This window comes from Styela clava, chromosome 8, assembly GCF_964204865.1.
Source record: "Styela clava chromosome 8, kaStyClav1.hap1.2, whole genome shotgun sequence".
NCBI classification, from domain to species: domain Eukaryota; kingdom Metazoa; phylum Chordata; class Ascidiacea; order Stolidobranchia; family Styelidae; genus Styela; species Styela clava.
Genome location: NC_135257.1, coordinates 15,192,927 through 15,212,060, shown reverse-complemented (window position 1 = coordinate 15,212,060; position 19,134 = coordinate 15,192,927). Strand labels below are relative to the sequence as shown.

At 33.0% G+C, this 19,134-nt stretch overlaps 3 protein-coding genes across 6 annotated transcripts in view; 1 reads left to right on the top strand and 2 right to left on the bottom strand.

The window, feature by feature from the left end:
- Nucleotides 1-403: 403 nt before the first annotated feature.
- LOC144425912 (uncharacterized) lies at nt 404-1,583 on the bottom strand. The gene is made up of 5 exons (XM_078115699.1): nt 1,230-1,583; nt 827-907; nt 710-742; nt 576-632; nt 404-479 (listed from the first exon to the last, which is right to left on the bottom strand). The coding sequence occupies exons 1-5, from the start codon at nt 1,449-1,451 to the stop codon at nt 414-416; spliced, it is 459 nt and encodes a 152-aa protein (XP_077971825.1). The 5' UTR covers nt 1,452-1,583; the 3' UTR covers nt 404-413.
- Nucleotides 1,584-1,707: 124 nt separating this feature from the next.
- On the bottom strand, nt 1,708-4,683 carry LOC120346658 (uncharacterized). Its single transcript, XM_078115630.1, has 9 exons — nt 4,485-4,683; nt 3,576-3,650; nt 3,274-3,333; nt 2,771-2,932; nt 2,368-2,448; nt 2,252-2,284; nt 2,118-2,174; nt 1,980-2,018; nt 1,708-1,761 (listed from the first exon to the last, which is right to left on the bottom strand). The coding sequence occupies exons 1-9, from the start codon at nt 4,614-4,616 to the stop codon at nt 1,708-1,710; spliced, it is 693 nt and encodes a 230-aa protein (XP_077971756.1). The 5' UTR covers nt 4,617-4,683.
- Nucleotides 4,684-8,575: 3,892 nt separating this feature from the next.
- Nucleotides 8,576-19,134, top strand: part of LOC120345293 (protein FAM135A-like) — a 41,931-nt gene continuing 31,372 nt past the window's right edge. Inside the window, exons 1-10 of one of the 4 annotated variants that reach the window (XM_078114912.1) lie at nt 8,576-9,048; nt 9,644-9,748; nt 10,220-10,340; nt 10,684-10,754; nt 12,416-12,509; nt 13,911-13,993; nt 14,844-14,946; nt 15,295-15,439; nt 15,909-15,923; nt 17,458-17,535. In XM_078114912.1, coding sequence (XP_077971038.1) covers nt 8,972-9,048; nt 9,644-9,748; nt 10,220-10,340; nt 10,684-10,754; nt 12,416-12,509; nt 13,911-13,993; nt 14,844-14,946; nt 15,295-15,439; nt 15,909-15,923; nt 17,458-17,535 — 892 coding nt within the window. In that variant the 5' untranslated portion in view covers nt 8,576-8,971. The remainder of the gene's footprint in view (nt 9,049-9,643; nt 9,749-10,219; nt 10,341-10,683; nt 10,755-12,415; nt 12,510-13,910; nt 13,994-14,843; nt 14,947-15,294; nt 15,440-15,908; nt 15,924-17,457; nt 17,536-19,134) is intronic. The other 3 variants (XM_078114914.1, XM_078114915.1, XM_039414685.2) reach the window with 3 other exon arrangements.

Below are 19,134 nucleotides of genomic sequence, written 5' to 3'. Positions count from 1 at the left end.
ATAACTTTTTTGACCGATCTATGACTCGAAATGGTATTTGTGAAAATCTTTATTTGTTGTATTCAATCTCATGTACAACTAAATTTACGCACTTTGATGAATAGAGGAGCAAATCCTTAATATCAATTAGTAAAATATAGCTCTTACCTTCGATTCCTTTAAATTCCAGTCCGATGGGAAAGGAGGTGGCGTGTTTCCTGGTAGACGGAAAAATGGATTTGGCTGAAACAAAGCGGAAACGTTATGTAAGTTTTAATTAGCCGTCGGTTGATGGGGCCCGGAATCTCAAACTGAATCATAGACGAAGTAATTCTTCTACAATAACCACTATTAACTGTTACACCTTGGAGCGTTCATGGTTATGTTAAACGATATTTTAATGTATCGATTTCTAACAATAATTTACCTAGTGATTACGTGTTCATACAGCAACAACTTACCCTATTCCGATCTGAAAAAAAACTGGGTCTTTGTTTGATCTAAAATAAGGTAAAAAATAAAGTAATCGTAGAATGAGATCTTCCAAAAAAATTTAAAAGTAATTAAGGTATTACTATAAAAAATAATATATTTACTTCAGAGGGACGCAATAGAGCCTGCATGTAATCAGGTGATTCACTTCCATCCGAATCCTGTTAAACGAAAACGCGAGGATTCTTTAATAATATAAATCAAGATTATTTGAATTAATTAATACTACTAATCTTACCAATGATCTTATTTTTGCATATTCAATGTCCATCTGAAGAACAAAAAAAAGTTTGATTAAAATATTATTGAACATTTTAGCAGTACATTCAAGTAACAATATTTAACACAAACTCACTTTTTCAATGTAATTTAGACTATTTCGTTCTCTCAATATTTTTTCAAATGGATGTGGAGGAGTCGGTTCTCGACTAAGATCCTGGAAAGGAATATTCATGAATGCATTCACACACCCTTTGAATCGGCTAAATAGCAAAATATAAATCTGTACCAACTCAAGAAGTCGATGTTTGCTATTGTTCTTGTAGATTACAACTACAGTTAAATGGTTTTTGAATTGCTGCAATCATACAATGTATTAAGTTTCGCTGAGCCGGATTACGACGTGGACCTTGTTGTAACAAATTGTTTTGTCTTGAATTTTAGCATTTTTTTCAGCAAAAAGATTATTGCTTTTAAAAAGTCACCGTTTTAGTGGTACTAGTCCATATAATTTGAACGGTTCATAAATTACTATTTACTTCTTCTGAAAACGACGGTGATAGTTGATACCACAAAGATGATGCTTCCTCCTTTTTATTGTTTTTAGTACAATGTCCAGAACAACACGCATCTGGATCTAATCTGACAGACTGGGGACATGCGGAACGGCTTCTTGTAACATCTGGATTCTGTGGGGTCGACTGGAAAAGATAATCGTGCTTTTGGGCTGAAGAACCTCTTATTTTGAAACTGATTTGCATTTACGCGCAGGACAGTTGAATGATGTCACAGAGTTACGTCTTTGAATAAGTAAGTTTACACTAGCTGAAATTTGCTGTCGATGTAATAAGATTTTATTTATATAATTGCCTACCGGAATATCTTCCTCAAAATTCTCCGTTTTTTTTTCTTGACTTTGCATGCATACACACAGCTGAAATAAAATAATACCCCGATTTTATCAACTTTAGTTACATCCTCCAAAGATTGAGACCAAACGAATTGTGTTACTTCGGTTTAAACTGGGAAAGGAGGTGGCGTGTTTCCTGGTAGACGGAAAAACGGATTTGGCTGAAACAAAGCAAAAACGGTATGTAAATTTTAATTAGCTGTCGGGTGATGAGGCCCGGAATCTCAAACTGAATCATAGACGAAGTAATTCTTCTACAATAACCACTATTAACTGTTACACCTCGGAGCGTTCATGGTTATTTTAAACGATATTTTAATGAATCGATTTCTAACGATAATTTACCTAATGATCTCGTGTTCATACAGCAACAACTTACCCTATTCCAATCTGAAAAGAAACTGGGTCTTTGTTTGATCTAAAATAAGGTAAAAAATAAAGTAATCGTAGAATGAGGTCTTCCAAAAAAATTTAAAAGTAATTAAGGTATTACTATAAAAATAAATAATATATTTACTTCAGAGGGACGTAATAGAGCCTGCATGTAATCAGGTGATTCACTTCCATCCGAATCCTGTTAAATGAAAACGCGAGGATTCTTTAATAATATAAATCAAGATTATTTGAATTCATTAATACTACTAATCTTACCAATGATCTTATTTTTGCATATTCAATGTCCATCTGAAAAACAAAAAAAGTTTGATTAAGATATTATTGAACCTTTTAGTAGTACATTCAAGTAACAATATTTAACACAAACTCACTTTTTCAGTGTAATTTAGACTATTTCGTTCTCTCAATATTTTTTCAAATGGATGTGGAGGAGTCGGTTCTCGACTAAGATCCTGGAAAGGAATATTCATGAATGCATTCACACACCCTTTGAATCGGCTAAATAGCAAAATATAATTCTGTACCAACTCAAGAAGTCGATGTTTGCTATTGTTCTTGTAGATTACAACTACAGTTAAATGGTTTTTGAATTGCTGCAATCATACAATGTATTAGGCTTCGCTGAGCCGGATTACGACGTGGACCTTGTTGTAACAAATTGTTTTGTCTTGAATTTTAGCATTTTTTTCAGCAAAAAGATTATTGCTTTTAAAAAGTCACCGTTTTAGTGGTACTAGTCCATATAATTTGAACGGTTCATAAATTACTATTTACTTCTTCTGAAAACGACGGTGATAGTTGATACCACAAAGATGATGCTTCCTCCTTTTTATTGTTTTTAGTACAATGTCCAGAACAACACGCATCTGGATCTAATCTGACAGACTGGGGATATGCGGAACGGCTTCTTGTAACATCTGGTTTCTGTGGGGTCGACTGGAAAAGATAATCGTGCTTTTGGGCTGAAGAACCTCTTATTTTGAAACTGATTTGCTTTCACGTGAACACAGTTGAATGATGTCACAGAGTTACGCCTTTGAATAAGTGCGTTTACACTAGTGAAATTTGCTGCCGATGTAATATTTTTGACAAGACGTGCTTGGTCATCTAATTTTAAAGGACCCAGTTTGGTATGATCGGCATTATACGAGTATTCGAAACAAACCTTAGATCAGGGGCCGAAAATCGAGCGTACTGCTAAGGCTAACCGCAACGAGGAGAACTGAATGTATTATAAAACTAATATCATTTAAGATTTTATTTATATAATTGCCTACCGGAATATCTTCCTCAAAATTCTCCGTTTCTTTTTCTTGACTTTGCATGCATACACACAGCTGAAAATAAAATAATACACCGATTTTATCAACTTTAGTACATCCTACAAAGATAGAGACCAAACAAATTGTGTTACTTCGGTTCTAGCTGGATGGAGTTTTATGTCGCTATGTAGTGTACTTTGCGACTACAGCATAATCTTAGTAAGACTACGGAACCGCGAATATTTTAAACCACAGCACCAGTTTTTAATACAAAACCCAATGACACTATATCCTGAATACGTCACAGTGATACGAACCTTCTTAGACTGTTTTCTCGCCCAGTCAAGAATGATATTTAATATTGATTGAGGTAACTCTCCTTTGGATGGATCCTGAAAGATATCATAGTTTAAGTTCGTGCTGTATAGTAGATAGATCTTGAAAATGTGGAAGAATTATGTTTTGCGGACATCGTAGATTATCCATTTTCAGAACACAGGTTTATGCAACGTGCGACCGTAGGACTATCGAGTGTCCGCTTGAGCTGTGGAGTGGGGGGTTTGCATGTTCCTATTGAGAAGTCCGGAGTTTCCAAATTTCCGGAGTCGAGAAATCCGCGCCGAAGTTGAAATTATAAATTTCAATCGACGTGATAATCGACGTCAAAGTTTCCGATAAAAAATCGAAGTCTACTATTTATTAACAACGGAAGGAAATGGTTGCTTGCACTAAAAGTTTTCACTCTTAAAATTCGGTTTTATCGGAATTGAAATTTTTGTAAACTTGGAGTTAAAACAGAATTCGTCATTTGAAAAGCTTGGAGCTTGGATTTGGCGTAAAATTTCCCCGACTTCGAAGTTCTCTAACAAAAACGATCTCCGAAGTTAAAAAAAATAAACTGCCGATGTCTTACTGAAGCCGCTCAAAAAAATGCTACGCTAAAAAACGCTAAACGTTTGAAACGCTTAAGTTACCGAACTGCTTGTAATCAAAAATAAGCATCACAAGCTCTCTTTAGTAAGAGTATGCTTATAATGGATTATGACGTCATAAATCTAAACAAAAAGCGAATTCATTTGATTAATAGAAAAGGCTTCGATCATGTACGCAAGAATCCCGCTATCTTACCCGTCCCAATTAATAAAAAGAAAATCAACCCTTGTTTTCAAATAAAAACATATAGCTTTGTAGAGTTATACTAGCTGACTTAAATATATTTAACAAACCTTTTCGAGTTCCTCCTTCTGTCGTTTGGAACAAATTTTTCCATATTTTTTCAAAGCTTTGGCGGCTTTATTGATAGATTTTTCCCAGCCGATTTGGCGTCGAAAAACTCTAATTCTTTTTCCTTGTCCCATTTTCTGTTAAGGAATAAGAGGATTCAATGATTTAAATTGAAAAGGCTATTTAAAAATACATCGAATAACAAAGATTAACTTACCATAGGCGTTGAAATCAGAATGAAATAAATTACCATAAATTTGACGGATTGATAAAAGGTCATTGTTTGCAAACATTGTAATCTTTAGTGACGTCATAATGCTTGACTATTTTTACGAAGCAAGCGTGTATCAAGCCCTAATTGACTAATACAGTATTTATGATGGAATCAAGTTCTTAAATTCATCCCATCGAAGAGCAAGGCCGATAAGACGGTTAAGTCATATATTTTCAATATGTTTTACAAGCCATTTTGAGCTATTATGCATTGAACAAGCCAAGTTTTAAATCTATTCCAGTACGATTTCGTCCAGTCGCAATGTCGATACCCTTTTTTGCAGGGTTGGATATGACGAGAATATACGACTGCAAGCCGGATCATCGGCACAAAATTTTTTCTGAAGGCTGAAAAAGTCGCTGAAAACTGCTGGTTCTTGTGCTAGTTTTATTCACATCTCTATTTGTATTCATCCTATGGACCTTTCCCCGACCTTTGACCCCCGAAAAATTCTTCCTATACTTTACCATTGCAAAATTTTCGGGGCTATTTTAAGAGTGCTTTTCCGAGTTGGCGCCTGTAAAATGGGGTATATGTTTCAAATCATCATTATGATTCATTGCATACAACAATCTCTTTTTTAAAACTACCGGTAAAGAATTTCAGGCTAATCTATCACAGCTATTTCTACACTAATTTTTATTACTGCAATTAAATTAAAACTCCTAGGAAGAAAGAGTGATCATTGAATTATCTGATTTATATTTAAGTTTCCGAAACACAACTGAAAACTAACGAATAGAGTTAAAAAACGCAAAAACGAGGTAATGTTTACAACCACGCTTGAAAATCTGTCTGAGTGAGAAAAGTGTCTGAGCAGATGCGAAAAGGGGGCATTGTTACGTCACGTTTTACATCTTGCTGATTGGCCAATGTCACGAAGTAAACAAGGAAGTGGAAGCTCGGGGAAAGGTCCATTGACTTAAATCGGTTGCGGGAGGTTTTCCTATCTCACAAATATCTGTTGGTTTGTGCCACGGAGACATAGGTATTTTTTTTTTTCTTAAACGGAATTGTCCGTCCAGTCAAAAAAAATGTGTTATTGCGCGAATATGGGCGACGAGGCTGATGGTAGGTTTGAATGCGCAACCCAAATTTTCGACTGGTCTGGAGGGATACTACAATTGGAATACGGTGATAAAAATTTGACCCTTTCTTTTCTTTTGTGTCGAATAACCAACTTATCTCTGCTCGTAAATCTGCCTTGATGTAACCAAAATTTTAGGAAATCTTCATGGGAAACTGATACCCAGCTCAGTTCGCTGATTACCACGTCATGAAAATATAACGAAACAATCATGATAAATTTTGTCTTAGGAGCTCTGCGATAGATAAAAGAATGTTATATTAGCACTATTTTGAGGTATGCTTAGTTAATAGTTACTAAAGGAAACTTGCATATTGAACATGAAAAACACAATTTTGAGCATATTATGCTATTTTATCCACTGCCAAATATTAAAATAAAATTATCGCACACAGTTATTCTGGATGAAAAAAGATCCAATGTATGTCAATCAATCTTCTATTCTACTTGAAATAAATTGTGTTCTTCGGAATTGCAGTGAGGATAAAAGCAATATCAAAATAGTGAGATGTTGAGATCAAATGTTATGGGATATTAGTGATTAAATAACCTGTTGTTGATTGTAGCCAGTGGTGGGATTCAGCCGGTTTGCCCCGGTCCTATAGAACCGTCTCACGGAATTTTATGAGATCAGCGAAATAAATTGTGTTCTTCGGAATTGCAGTGAGGATAAAAGCAATATCAAAATAGTGAGATGTTGAGATCAAATGTTATGGGATATTAGTGATTAAATAACCTGTTGTTGATTGTAGCCAGTGGTGGGATTCAGCCGGTTTGCCCCGGTCCTATAGAACCGTCTCACGGAATTTTATGAGATCAGCGAACCGGTTAGCATTACTGAAAAAACATGAGTTTTTGTAACAGAACCGGCTGAAAAATATGACTTTTGTAATGGAACCGGCTGACAAAAAAATTGAATCCCACCTCTGATTGTAGCCTACATTATTCTACACCACTAAAAAGGAATTTTATTTAACGTTAGGCTGCTGTTCTTTTGTTGTTTGTTCTATTCAACAATATGTATATGGCAACATTTGACAGATTCTTTTGTCAGCCATACATCAAATAAGACAAAAGAGAAATAATTACGCGATAAAAGGCGTAGATAATACTAATACATTGTATTGTAGATAATACTAATACATACATAAACAAAGTTAATTTCATGAGCAGATTCATCCATTCTATTCCACCCCCTATTATCTTTGTGCGAGATTGTATAGGCCATTATCATCGTAAGTGTTAAAAGTGGTTCCATTACATTTGAACCCACGTACATTTGAACCCATGACAACTGCACCTGTATGCTATTGCACCTATGGAATTTTTTTTGTTTCACGGATAGTTAAACCCATACTAACCCTAACCCATGGGTTTTAGCACCCGCATATAGATTGAACCCGTGGATATACGCATGGGTTCAAATGTACATGGGTTCAAATGTACGGTCACCGTTAAAAGTACAACAGCCCGAAAGTTCAATACTATCGCGTATTTCGTTTGTTCAATTCTGGCCCAAGCCTCATTTAATTGAGTTTGCGTTTTTGTGTATGTGTTGGTGGGCCGGCACATGATATTTCTCATGTTTTAAACTTCTTTAAAGGTTTTGCTTGCTCTCCAGAATTCTCCATTTTTAATTCGTATGTATTATGGAGTTTTTAAAATAAACTACCGGTAGCTATCTATCATATTTCAAAGCGAAGTGTGGCGCACGGGATAATTGTTATCGCGTGCGGATGCGTCGTGTGGGCCGTAGTTTGGTAATAGTTTACTGTACAATTCGATGCATGCATTAGGTATTCGGTTTTACACAGGTTTTGCATTATTGTAAAAAATGCTGAACATGTACCGGTAGGTACCGTATTAGAATAACAAGTTTCATTCTAAAATCTGGGTATAAGCCATCGGAAACATTTAGAAATAGGTTTTTACAAAGGGACTGAAATTTCTACAATGTCAGATTTTTATATTTCTGTATTTTGGATGAAAAGAAAGTGCCCGACACGATGCCTAAAAGTAAGAGGGGCTCGGATACTTGAGTGTCCGACTTCGGTGTTAGCTTACGGTAATGGCTTAGGGCAGTGGGGAGACCTTTATGTGTAAATAGATACGGTACCGTACGCCATAGGAAATTGGAAATGCTTCCAGTAGAATTGGACAGAGAGGTGGGTTACCGGTACCGTATCTGTACAGTTTTCGGGTACCGGTACGCGGAACGTACCGGTACTAATACCGTACCGTCGAGTGGTTGAGCAGATTTCGTTAAGTTTTAATCTGTAATCATAATCTGAAGCAATGTTATTTCTGGTATAGTTTAGTACCGGTGCACTTCTAGTTCTGTAGTTGGCCTGACTCAACAATTTTTGCATATGTCAATCCTAACCCCCACCTGACCACGTCATTCAGTCATTGCGGAGTACCGGTACCGTAATTTTTGGGCGAAGTAGTCAGGTGGGGGTTAGGAATATTTTATGCAAAAATCATGTTGTTATTTATTGATATTCCTATATTATTTTATTTATTCTTTAATTTTTGATTAATCCACATTGTGGAAACATTAAAAAAAAAAAAAAAAAAATCATGTTGCCAGAAGTACTTGTCGGCGCGTACTTTGGGGACTCTAGCATTCTGCCCTTGGAATTATCGTAAGTTGATTGTGTCTTTGGAATTAATTTGGTTCAGTTTTATGTCTGTATGTTGTCTGTGTTATATTCTTATCACTTGTGAGTAAATATACGATCTGTATTTCACAGTTCAGCAGTTATAGCATCTGCATTGGGCTAATAAAAGTAAACTCCTGAAATCCCAATTCGTCAACTCAGGAATTTGAAAATGGATATGTTTGCAGTTTCTTATTAAGGCAGAATGGATTTAGAACTGCGTAGTGACGCTGCAACATATCAGAGGAAAGTTTTTGTGTTTTTCTAAAGCAATCTAGACAATTTACACCAGTCAAAGATTACTGGACATTTGCAAATTGAAATATATTTTGTTTACCATTAAATCAATACATTGGAACAACCAATAAACTCCAAGGCTTGTGGATATAAAGGAAACCTCGTACTTGCTGTTGACCTTCTGTTTTTTGCACTGCTGCAGCATTCAGTATCAATGATCTGATACTTGTAATGGATGACCTACAAGCCACTGTTGAAATTGCAGTTGATTTAGGAAGATTTTGCAATGTAGATTTATTTCAAAGAGGGTATGAACTTTACTTTTATTGTTTTTCTAGGTCTTTTTCTGGGAATTCGAATGAAGGTCATCAATGTACATTTTCGATTATTGGAATCAAAGTGGTCATAATAGGGATTGTTTGCTAAATGTTGTTGTTAGCCTTTCTGTTGTTGAAACAACATTTTGGTAATGGAAAAATTGCCAATGTCAAATTTTCAGTACCTAAAGATTGATGCAAAGGCTAGATTTTGTAAAATTTTAATAATATCTGATATTTCACCCAAATTTTTTCTGTTTTATTTTTTTTATTTTTCTGTTTTTATCTTGGCACTGTTCTTTGTTCCCATTTCACAAATATTCGAGAATTCATCCATATATAATATGTTTGAGCATTGAATAAGTTGATTTTGCCAGCAGCAGAACTGATCTGTCTCCCTAGCATAATTTATTAGTTAAAATTCGTTGTTTTCTTCAGGTTGAGTCTTTTCCATATGACCCAATTTTAAAGTACAATGCATTAATCTTGTCGAATGCTCTACGTTAATTAAGCCATATAGATAAGGGCTAAATAATGGTTTTGAATAATTTAATTATAAGTTTTACCTAGCAATTTGAATTTTCAGGTTTTATCAAGTCGCTGTAAAGTTGACTGAACCAACTCATCCACAGGCAAAAGTAGAAGTCCATGTTTTGAAAACAAATGATTCTGATCATTTTTGTCCCGCAAGGTATTATTTTGATGCTTATCCTTCATGTGAATGTTCAGACAATTTTAGTATTATTGAGTAGAGCGTGCAATAAATTTTCAAATGTCGGCAGTATTGAGGGGTTCTCATGTAATGACCAAATGTGAATTTCTTTGTTTATTAAAACATATTAGGTCTGTATTTTATTACTTGACTAGCATGAGTGTTACGGTTTAAGTATCATTTCTGTCTTTATATTCTGGTCTAATGTATATTTTCTTGCTTTCTTTTGATCCTAATCCAAGAAATTTTTTTTTATTATTTTTGGACTCGATTTTGCACATCTTGTGTTTAGCTACATTTTCGTGTTAGTCGCATAAGCCGCATTTAATCACTGGAGTTTCTTATCCATATATTTGAGCATTGCTATCTTGTTTTTTAGTATATTATACCATTTTAATTTCTTCCCTCAGCATTATCAGACCATACTGATTTATGCCATTTATATTTTAGAGTGTTTGATGATGGACTTGGAGCTGTGTCAAAGTGCCTTCAAGTGTTGTATAAACGAGAGGAATGCCATCTGAATCATACATTTTTATTTCGAGTTCACTGTCTACTTGACAGTCAAAAGGTATCAGACAGGCATATTGAATATTATACTCAAGTGGTTATTTTCATCTGGTATGAGTGATAGGATTTTTAATATGACTCATTGTTAATATGTAATCCCAAATGTTGATGAGTTTTAATTTACGGTATATTATGCTTCGATATTTTCACTAATTGTCCCATTGTTGATTGGTGCTTATATATGAATTTTTAATTAATATAATGTTGGTTTTGAGTTGCTTTTGATTGTATTCCGATTTCAGAGTTATATTGAATGAGAAAAGTAACTGAAATTTGAGATACCAAAATCTGTATATTTTTATATAAGCTAAAATTTTCAAAATCGTTTTTTTTTATTTTCCTAGATATTGGAATGTCTGAAAAGATTAAGTTTTCAACTAGAGACAACATTATGTTTCTCCAATGCAGATGATTTGTAAGTAACATTGAGTTTTTTTCAGTAGCGTTCTTGTTCAAAATTATTCTGTATAAACTATATTACAGTTTTTTATGGGGCTACAACAAGGATGTCACAAAAATGTATGCATTATAACTGTTTTTTCTATATATAATATAGTTTAATTTAATCTGAAAATTCACTAATATAAATCATTATATAACATTGATTGAAATTGATTTAGATATTGCATTACTCTTCTATATCTCTTGCCTATTAAATTTCATTTATCATGTTTTATTATCTGCAACAAAGCTGTTTATTGCTTCCTTATTCTCAGTAAATTTATCAACACAGTAGGGAGTCAAGCTTTGATAATGTTTGTATTTTGGAATCTGAACCATAAATTACAATAAAATATAATATCAGCATGACCCACATTCATATAATTGCTTAGCCAGCATGCCCACTTATCTCATGTCCTTGTTTTCAATATGACATTTATATAAATAGGGTTTGCTCTTTGGTTGCTTTAGGTATTTGTTTTATCAGTTTCTTATGTTTATTTATAATAAATTTTCAATATAGATGATCCTAATATTGCAGTGACTGTGTTGTTTATGAGTGCCTAATTACTATGCATAAAAATCAATAGATTATCATTAATTATCCATTAACATCATTATAAACATGGTTTCTCATGGGAGACGATAGTCTAATCATTTTTGTAAGTTATAAAAAAATTTCAAATAAAATCGTCATGCATAAAATTTTGGCGCTCCAGAAGTGTGTGTACCAATATGGAGGTAACTATTTTTGTTCGCCTATTTTACATCAAGTTGTGTAAAGGGACTGAAACCTATGGGCAGGGGGTATATTCACTTGGATAACACAGGGAGTCACCGAACTTGTAATAGAACTATAATAGGGAAAATCGGAATAAAACTATAACCCAACCATAACCTTACATGAATTTTCTGATCAATTTAATTGATTTTATTGTAAATATGGAATCCCACAAAGTCTTTTTGATAAATGTCACTTATATTGATATGTACCACTCAGGTCATCACAGTTCATGTCAATATAAAACACTATTTAACACAATCTGAAGTCTAACATCTTTATTGAAACACTGTCGACAATCTGTTAAAATGAATTGATCATAAAATCATTAATAATGACAAGGTCAATGCCTTTCATTGATTTGAAACAGTTTGAAATAAACTGTGAATTCACATTGTGTCAATTTTTTACATCCTGTATTAATAGCTTTGATGTGTTATGGCTTGGGTAATTTTATTGCCGACCTTAGAATTGCATTGGCATCATGGCTTTTTATTTGTTGACTCAAGTCATTTTTCTTAGATTAAACGGGAATTGTTATCTTCTTCTTATTCGAATACCCATACACCCAAAGACCTAATATTCCAGGGCTTATTATATTTCATGCTGTAAATAATCTCTTGCCAAATACCGTACTTTTATGTTCAAATATTTTATCTAGGTGTTTTATTTCAAATTTGACAAATTATCACCAGGAATGTCTAATCGATGCATTTTACAATCGACTTTGACCGCAAACCAGACAGCTCTGATGGTGGCTTTTAACATAACAGCAAACGTGGTTGCTAGATTTTGCCCAGCCAGTTTCTCCTGATGTTGTTTCCCACCCCAACCAATTATCTCTCATTTTTTAGACCGGACGACCTTACAAAAAGTATGGAAGAAGTCAGTAAAAGAACACTGAAGCTTGAATTAGACTTGATATATGGATTGTATGCTAGCACATTGGTAAGTGAAATCAGTGTCCCTCGAGGTAGCTCATTCATCAATAGATAACAAAAACAGATTTTAAAAATTGTGCCATATGTACAACCCAAACATAGCATAACCTATTCATGTAATGGAATTTTTTTTGACGTTCATACGTCTTCCACTCTAATCAGCGGTAGGTATGGAGCTATCATATATTGAGGGACCAACATTTTCCTGGCTCAGATGCTTATAGTTTGGCCAAAACTGTACTTAAAATATTTTTGAATACTAAGGTTTACCGAATACATTCTACACTGGCAGAAAAAATGTGTAAAATTACATAAATCAGTATATCTTCATGTTGATTCTATCTTAAACGATATAAATATAAATATCATTGTTTTCTCTGTGTTGTTTGTTTCCAGTTGAGATCTTGCATATTTTATTTGCTTCTGACAGCTCAAAATGTCTAATTGTTGAATAGAAATGATCTGAAATATTCCTAAATTCAAAAATTTTAATATATCTAATATAATGAATCTGAAATGTATTCGAATATTCGATTCGTTTTGGACATCTATAGCTTACATTCTGGGTGATGTGGTAGGTATGGTATTTAAACCCAAGATTTTTACGTTGCAGTGTAAACATATTAAAGTCCAACACCTATCCCTAAACCAATAATAGGCCATTGCGTCTAAGACAGTGGTCGGCAACCACCGGGCCGCGGCCCATTGCCGGTCCGCGGGAAGATTACTACCGGTCCGCAGAAAGGTGACACAAAAAACGTACAATGCCCTAATAGCGTTGTTACCAGTATGTAAAGTCAGGTTTTCAAAATTGACAACTACAAAAACGAAATATTGAAGTAGGACGAACGTAAGAAACACGTTATACCTTTGTTTTTGAATGTATTGTCAACATAACTTTTCTAGCGCATATAATTTATTAAATTACATCAGTTCGTCTGTAATTTGTATAAAGGTGGTCCGCCAAAATTTTGGTCAGGCTTTGCCGGTACGTCACTGAAAAAAGGTTGCCGACCACTGGTCTAAGATATCATTTGTCAATTTCTGATTCATGCTTGTTGTGATTATCATTCTTAATTTAAATAATATATGTATTCTTCTCTCCAAGCTGTATTTAACAAATTATAACATGCAATCATTCACAATGTGACGTACATTCAGTCACCTGCTTCTGCATTTTTGATGTTCGAAGTCCAAGTAATGAAAAATTCATAAATTACTTGAATGGTCATTACTGCAATGCCATTGAACAGATGCTGCAATTTGTTTTTCTTGATCATTGTATGTTGTCATCTGCTTAACTGATCTATTCATTATGACCTCATAATTGAAGTTGGGTGAAATAATCTTGATGGCTCATACATTATGATCATATTATGTGATTCATCATTTGCATCTTGTTTTGCAGGTTTTATTTGATTACGGTTATATGGCAGCAGTTGAGGTCACAATTCATGCATCACTTGTTGCCTTGCACCAGCCTTTGATGACGTAAGCTATTTTTATAACCTCATATTGTAGGTTCTATTAGATCAATACATTTTCTATATTTGAATACAAATACAAAGTACACATATTTTTCATGGCACGTTCCTAGTTTACAGGAAGAGCATGGTTCTCAAACTTCGAATATTGTTACAAACTTACCCCTAAATTGATGGGAACGAGGAAGGTCCAAAAAAAATTGTTAAGGCGGTGAACATCTGAATTTCTTCCTGAAAATCGAAATATTTATACATAAGGAAATACCCATGTCATATAATTGTTATCAATGCACTTTTACTCGCTTACTTTAACTTGTTGTTTATTTATCTCTTTATACCGTAATTATGTATGTATACATTTATCTGTGATTATTAGACAAAAGGTCTTAACTGATCTTACATTGTCATTTTCAAATCCATCAATTTTACTGATATAAGATAGGTGGGTATGTCAATCAACGAGACCATTTTAGCAAGTGAGCATAACAAGACTTGATTATTTTGACCTGTGTTCTACTGATTGCTTTATTGATTAATAGTGAAGATATCTATATTATGTAAGATATTTTATCGAATATGTCATATTCAACAGACCTTATATGGAAGGCAATATATATTCTGTGTGTTTAAATCTGGAAATGCAGATTGAAGTTAACAATAATTTGGTTAATTCTGGTCATTATTTTCAAAATCAAGAATGCAAAATATCAAATATAATAAAATTTGAATCAAGTCTGATATCCATTTCACTTTTGACATCCTTATCAGTAGGTTTTGTGACACTTAGTTTATTGGCTGTTAACACTATTTTTTGTCAAGGTTATGTTTTTAACAAAAAAATATTTCTTTTATTTTAGTATGCCGGGCTTGGTTGCAAACAATAAAACCCCAGCTGGAGTTGAACCAGCCACTCTTGAATCCATCTTATTTCGTGCTCTTCCTGGAATGAGTGCTGGACAGGTTAGAATATTAAATTTATTTAGATAGGATTCACATATTGAAATTACTGTTCTTATGTTAAATATGCCATTTTGTAAGTGTAAAGTCGTGACCCTAAAAATTTGTTACCCATTACACATGTATGTTATATTTTCAAAAACAAATCGACAAATTTCAAGTTAATCACAAGCTAAGATTACCGTATTTATATGTAACATGGTCCCACTGGTTTTCAGTTTTGCTTATCTTGTAAATAATGCAATAGATTGAATTCATAATGAGGGGGGAATACTGTAGCCTTGATATAATATTTTTCATTGATAAATAATCATTTCTTGCATTATTTTACATTTATTTTTTACACTTCAGGCATTTAACTTCGATATAAAAGTGTCGAATGCAATCTCTGTGCATGCCAAGCTGGTTAAAATCTTATTGACAGTCTACGCTCACATGCAAAATTACTACCTTTCACTGTTGCGTTCAATACCCAGGAGACATCGGGAAGGCTACGGTTTGTTTTTCTATATGATTTAAATATCTTAATTATGAGACAATCTGCTACTGTGGATTTAAATTGGAATAAACAACCCGCCAATTATGTGTAGCGAGTCGGTATGTCCTTTATCATAATTTCGGTACATTTCTCTGGTGTATTATTTTATAAATTGCACTTTTGAACATACTTGTTGTTTTACATATTTCCAGGAAATTGATGCTGTTAACATAAAAAATTTTAAATTTCTATATATGGTTATTTTTTATCTTAATTGCCGGGCTGTTCGTTAGTGGGTTACTGAACTAGCACCTTTGCTACACAGGGAAAATGCCAAAGAATAAATAACATTTTTATATGAATTCACCCGAATAGAAAATTCTGTCAGCATTTTCTTGTATTACTGAAATTTCATCGAATGAAATAGTGGAAACATTCGAGGTTTCAAAAGCCGTACTTTTACAGAATTAACATTTTAATTTGGCAGGTTCAACAGATCAATGTACGGGGTTCTGGTGATTTGGTGTATTTTACTTTCAAACTTTTGTATATTTTATGCCACTCAGATTTCAATACGAAACTAGTGGTTCTGCATTTTTCCAAAAAAAAGACATCACTTAGCTTCAAAATATTCACGTATCCCATGAATGGGCCACTTTTTTTTATTAGATAATAAGTCATAGTTCATCAGTGGCCCATACCTTGTAAAATACTCTCTGGTTTACTAGGATAATTGTCTCTCAAGCCTCAAATTAACCTTCACATAAATAACAGTCATCTGCATGGCATGGATTGCAGTTTCGTGGGTTTAATTAATATGTTATGCATATAAATATATCATCAAATACAATTGCCAAAATTGAATACTATTTTAGCGATGTCCTTGCCGTGAGTTAAATTTTGTTGCTAACATATTCAAATATTCATATATTTGCTAAATTTTCAATTTATATAAACTGGAATTCTATACTTTACTGAACTTTCGTAGCTAAAACAATCATAATATTTGTCAAAATTCTTGTACAGATATAAAGAAAATTCAAATCTTATTTGGCTGAATATACAGCAGTACTTTCAAAACAAATTATATAGTTTTAATGTATAATTATATAATTTCATTTTTCATTTGTATTGAAACAACATATTGATATACTCCTAACTTATACATTTATAGTGGCAATTGCCATAATTGATGATATATTTATATGCAATCTTTGTTTCGTCGGTGTTGTGTTGTGAATTTGTAACTTGCTTCTGCTTTATTTTATATTAAACTAAGCAGATGTATTTTGTGAGTGCGGAATTTGAATTTTCTGATCGTGTGTGACATCACTATCAGTGATCTTATCAGTTTTCATGTATGTCTTGGAACCTTGTTAGTGAATTTGCATAAATGAAAATTCATAGAATTTAGATTGCTTAATTCAATTTGTTGCTGGGTCATTGAATTCAAATAAATATGCTATTTAGTATTTAGTACAGATTTGTTCATAAAATAGAAAAATAATTGAGTTCGCTTCTGCTATAAATTCCTAAGCAAAACAATTATACTTATTTTTAGATACTTTGAATATTGAAACATTATTATAAATGAAAATTTGTATTAGCAATGGAATCTACTGCATTTGAAGGAATTGAAATTTGCATAATTCAGATGTTTTTGTTTACTATTTCGTTTATTTAGTTTCTAGTATTTTCAGTTATTTGTTAAAAAACTGCATGCTTAGTGTTTATGGTGATCAATATTTATTTATATTATACTTGAAATATAGCAGGGTATTTATAATTTTAAAGTTATGTGAGTTTCAATGGATCAGTGTGTCATTTTTTGTGTGCAATATTGTGATGTCGCACTTTGCAAGTTTAATTTATCATATGATCATTCTTAAGTAAGCATGTGTTATTGTAATATCCTTTTACCATCTATGGTAAAGTTTGATAAACCAATAACACATGCTTGATCTAGTATGGTTCAAAGATAAATTTAACTTTTTTGTGATTGAACTGCACATGTCTCTATTCTTTGTTCTTCACAGTGTTGTCAAATCTTCAGCAAGTCAGTTCTCGTTTGTACGGCCGAGAGTTTGAGCCGGATCTTGATTCTCTTGCTATCGGTAAATTTGATTTTAATTATAATAAGCTTGCTTAATCGTAGTATACCATGTAGCAAATAGTATCCACAGTATCATTTAAATCTGTTGTATATTTTCACAAATATCATAACTGAAAATTGGTTTTAGATTTATTAGCTGGGCGTAATTTGCCAGAAAAAATGACGTAATCATATGTCTTTTGCTATAAACAAGTCTCTGTACAGGATTCAAAATTTTTCGAATTAACATTGCTTACCCAATTTATTTCACCCTGCGGAAGTGGGGGGTTTTGTGAACATGGGATTTTTTGCTGAGATTTCAACCTGGAATGCTATCCATCGTACGTAGTTAGTCTAGCGTTTCAACCATTAGCCCACCAAGGTTCAGTAAAAATCAATTCCATCTCATTTTTTAAAACCCAAATTCAATCTAAAGAAGTAAACCCTAAAGAAGTACCCGTATTCAATCTCCAACTATATATGCTCTTCTTATATATATCTCAAAAAATGAAAGCCAAACTTTCAATATGGTTCCTGAATGAATCATTTGGAAGGAAGTATGACTACTTATTTACTTTTAATAGATTATCATTTGTCATTTTTCTTCACCACTATGCATGCTGCATGCCATCAATTTTTAACAGTCTAAATATTATCGATGTATGACATAAGGTATCACTACGCACTTATGCTCTGAGTGAGATTTTCGAGCTTCTAGATCTAAACGAGTTCTTCGAAATACTATATTTTAAGTATATAATCTGGTATGGCCAAAATCTAATTATTTGCAACCTGAACACAGTCGAAAACAATATTTTCCAATATATTCTAAACTGGATTGTAGGCTTATTCTGGGCCAACATAAAGAACACATTATTTGAACAGCTGAGATAAATAATTGTTTTTCCGATTTTTACAGTTTTTTGATAATTGAATGAAGGTGTTTTTAGTTATTCTGTTAGGCGTTAATTGCTCAATGATTTTACAAAGGAAACTATTCAAAACTATTCCTAAAATCAAAATGTCAAATTATTGAACATCGTTTAATTTATTCAAATCCCTAATTATACTTGACTTACCACGAGGTGCTTGTCTTAGCATCATATCATTGATTAATTATATCAGTTTTGTTTAAATATTTTAAAATTATGCTAAATTTAAACCATTTTTTTGAATAATTGCATAACCTAAATAGCCTACGTAATTCTATTTTTGGTCCCCTTTTTCCATTCTCGTCAATCTCATTAGTATTTTTTGCACACAAGTTGACACAACCTAAAATTATATCATATTTTTTTTGTATTCATCAAATGTCCACTTAACATTATAAATAGGACGTCACAGTCATCAAACATCATTATTATAGTACATAGATTTAAAAAGGGATTATAGGTCAATCTATTGATTTCACTAAATTTGTATTGATTAAAACATCTTGTCTATCATTACTATCAATATGGAAAACAACAACACCAACACAAAATTATGTACGATCATGCATTATCATGTAAAACTATTGACTTTATTGACCATTCTGCCTGATTGGCTCATTATAAATGTCACGGACTGCCAGTTCGTTTTTATTTTTTATGTGTAAGGATTTCATATTGAATTAAAGAAA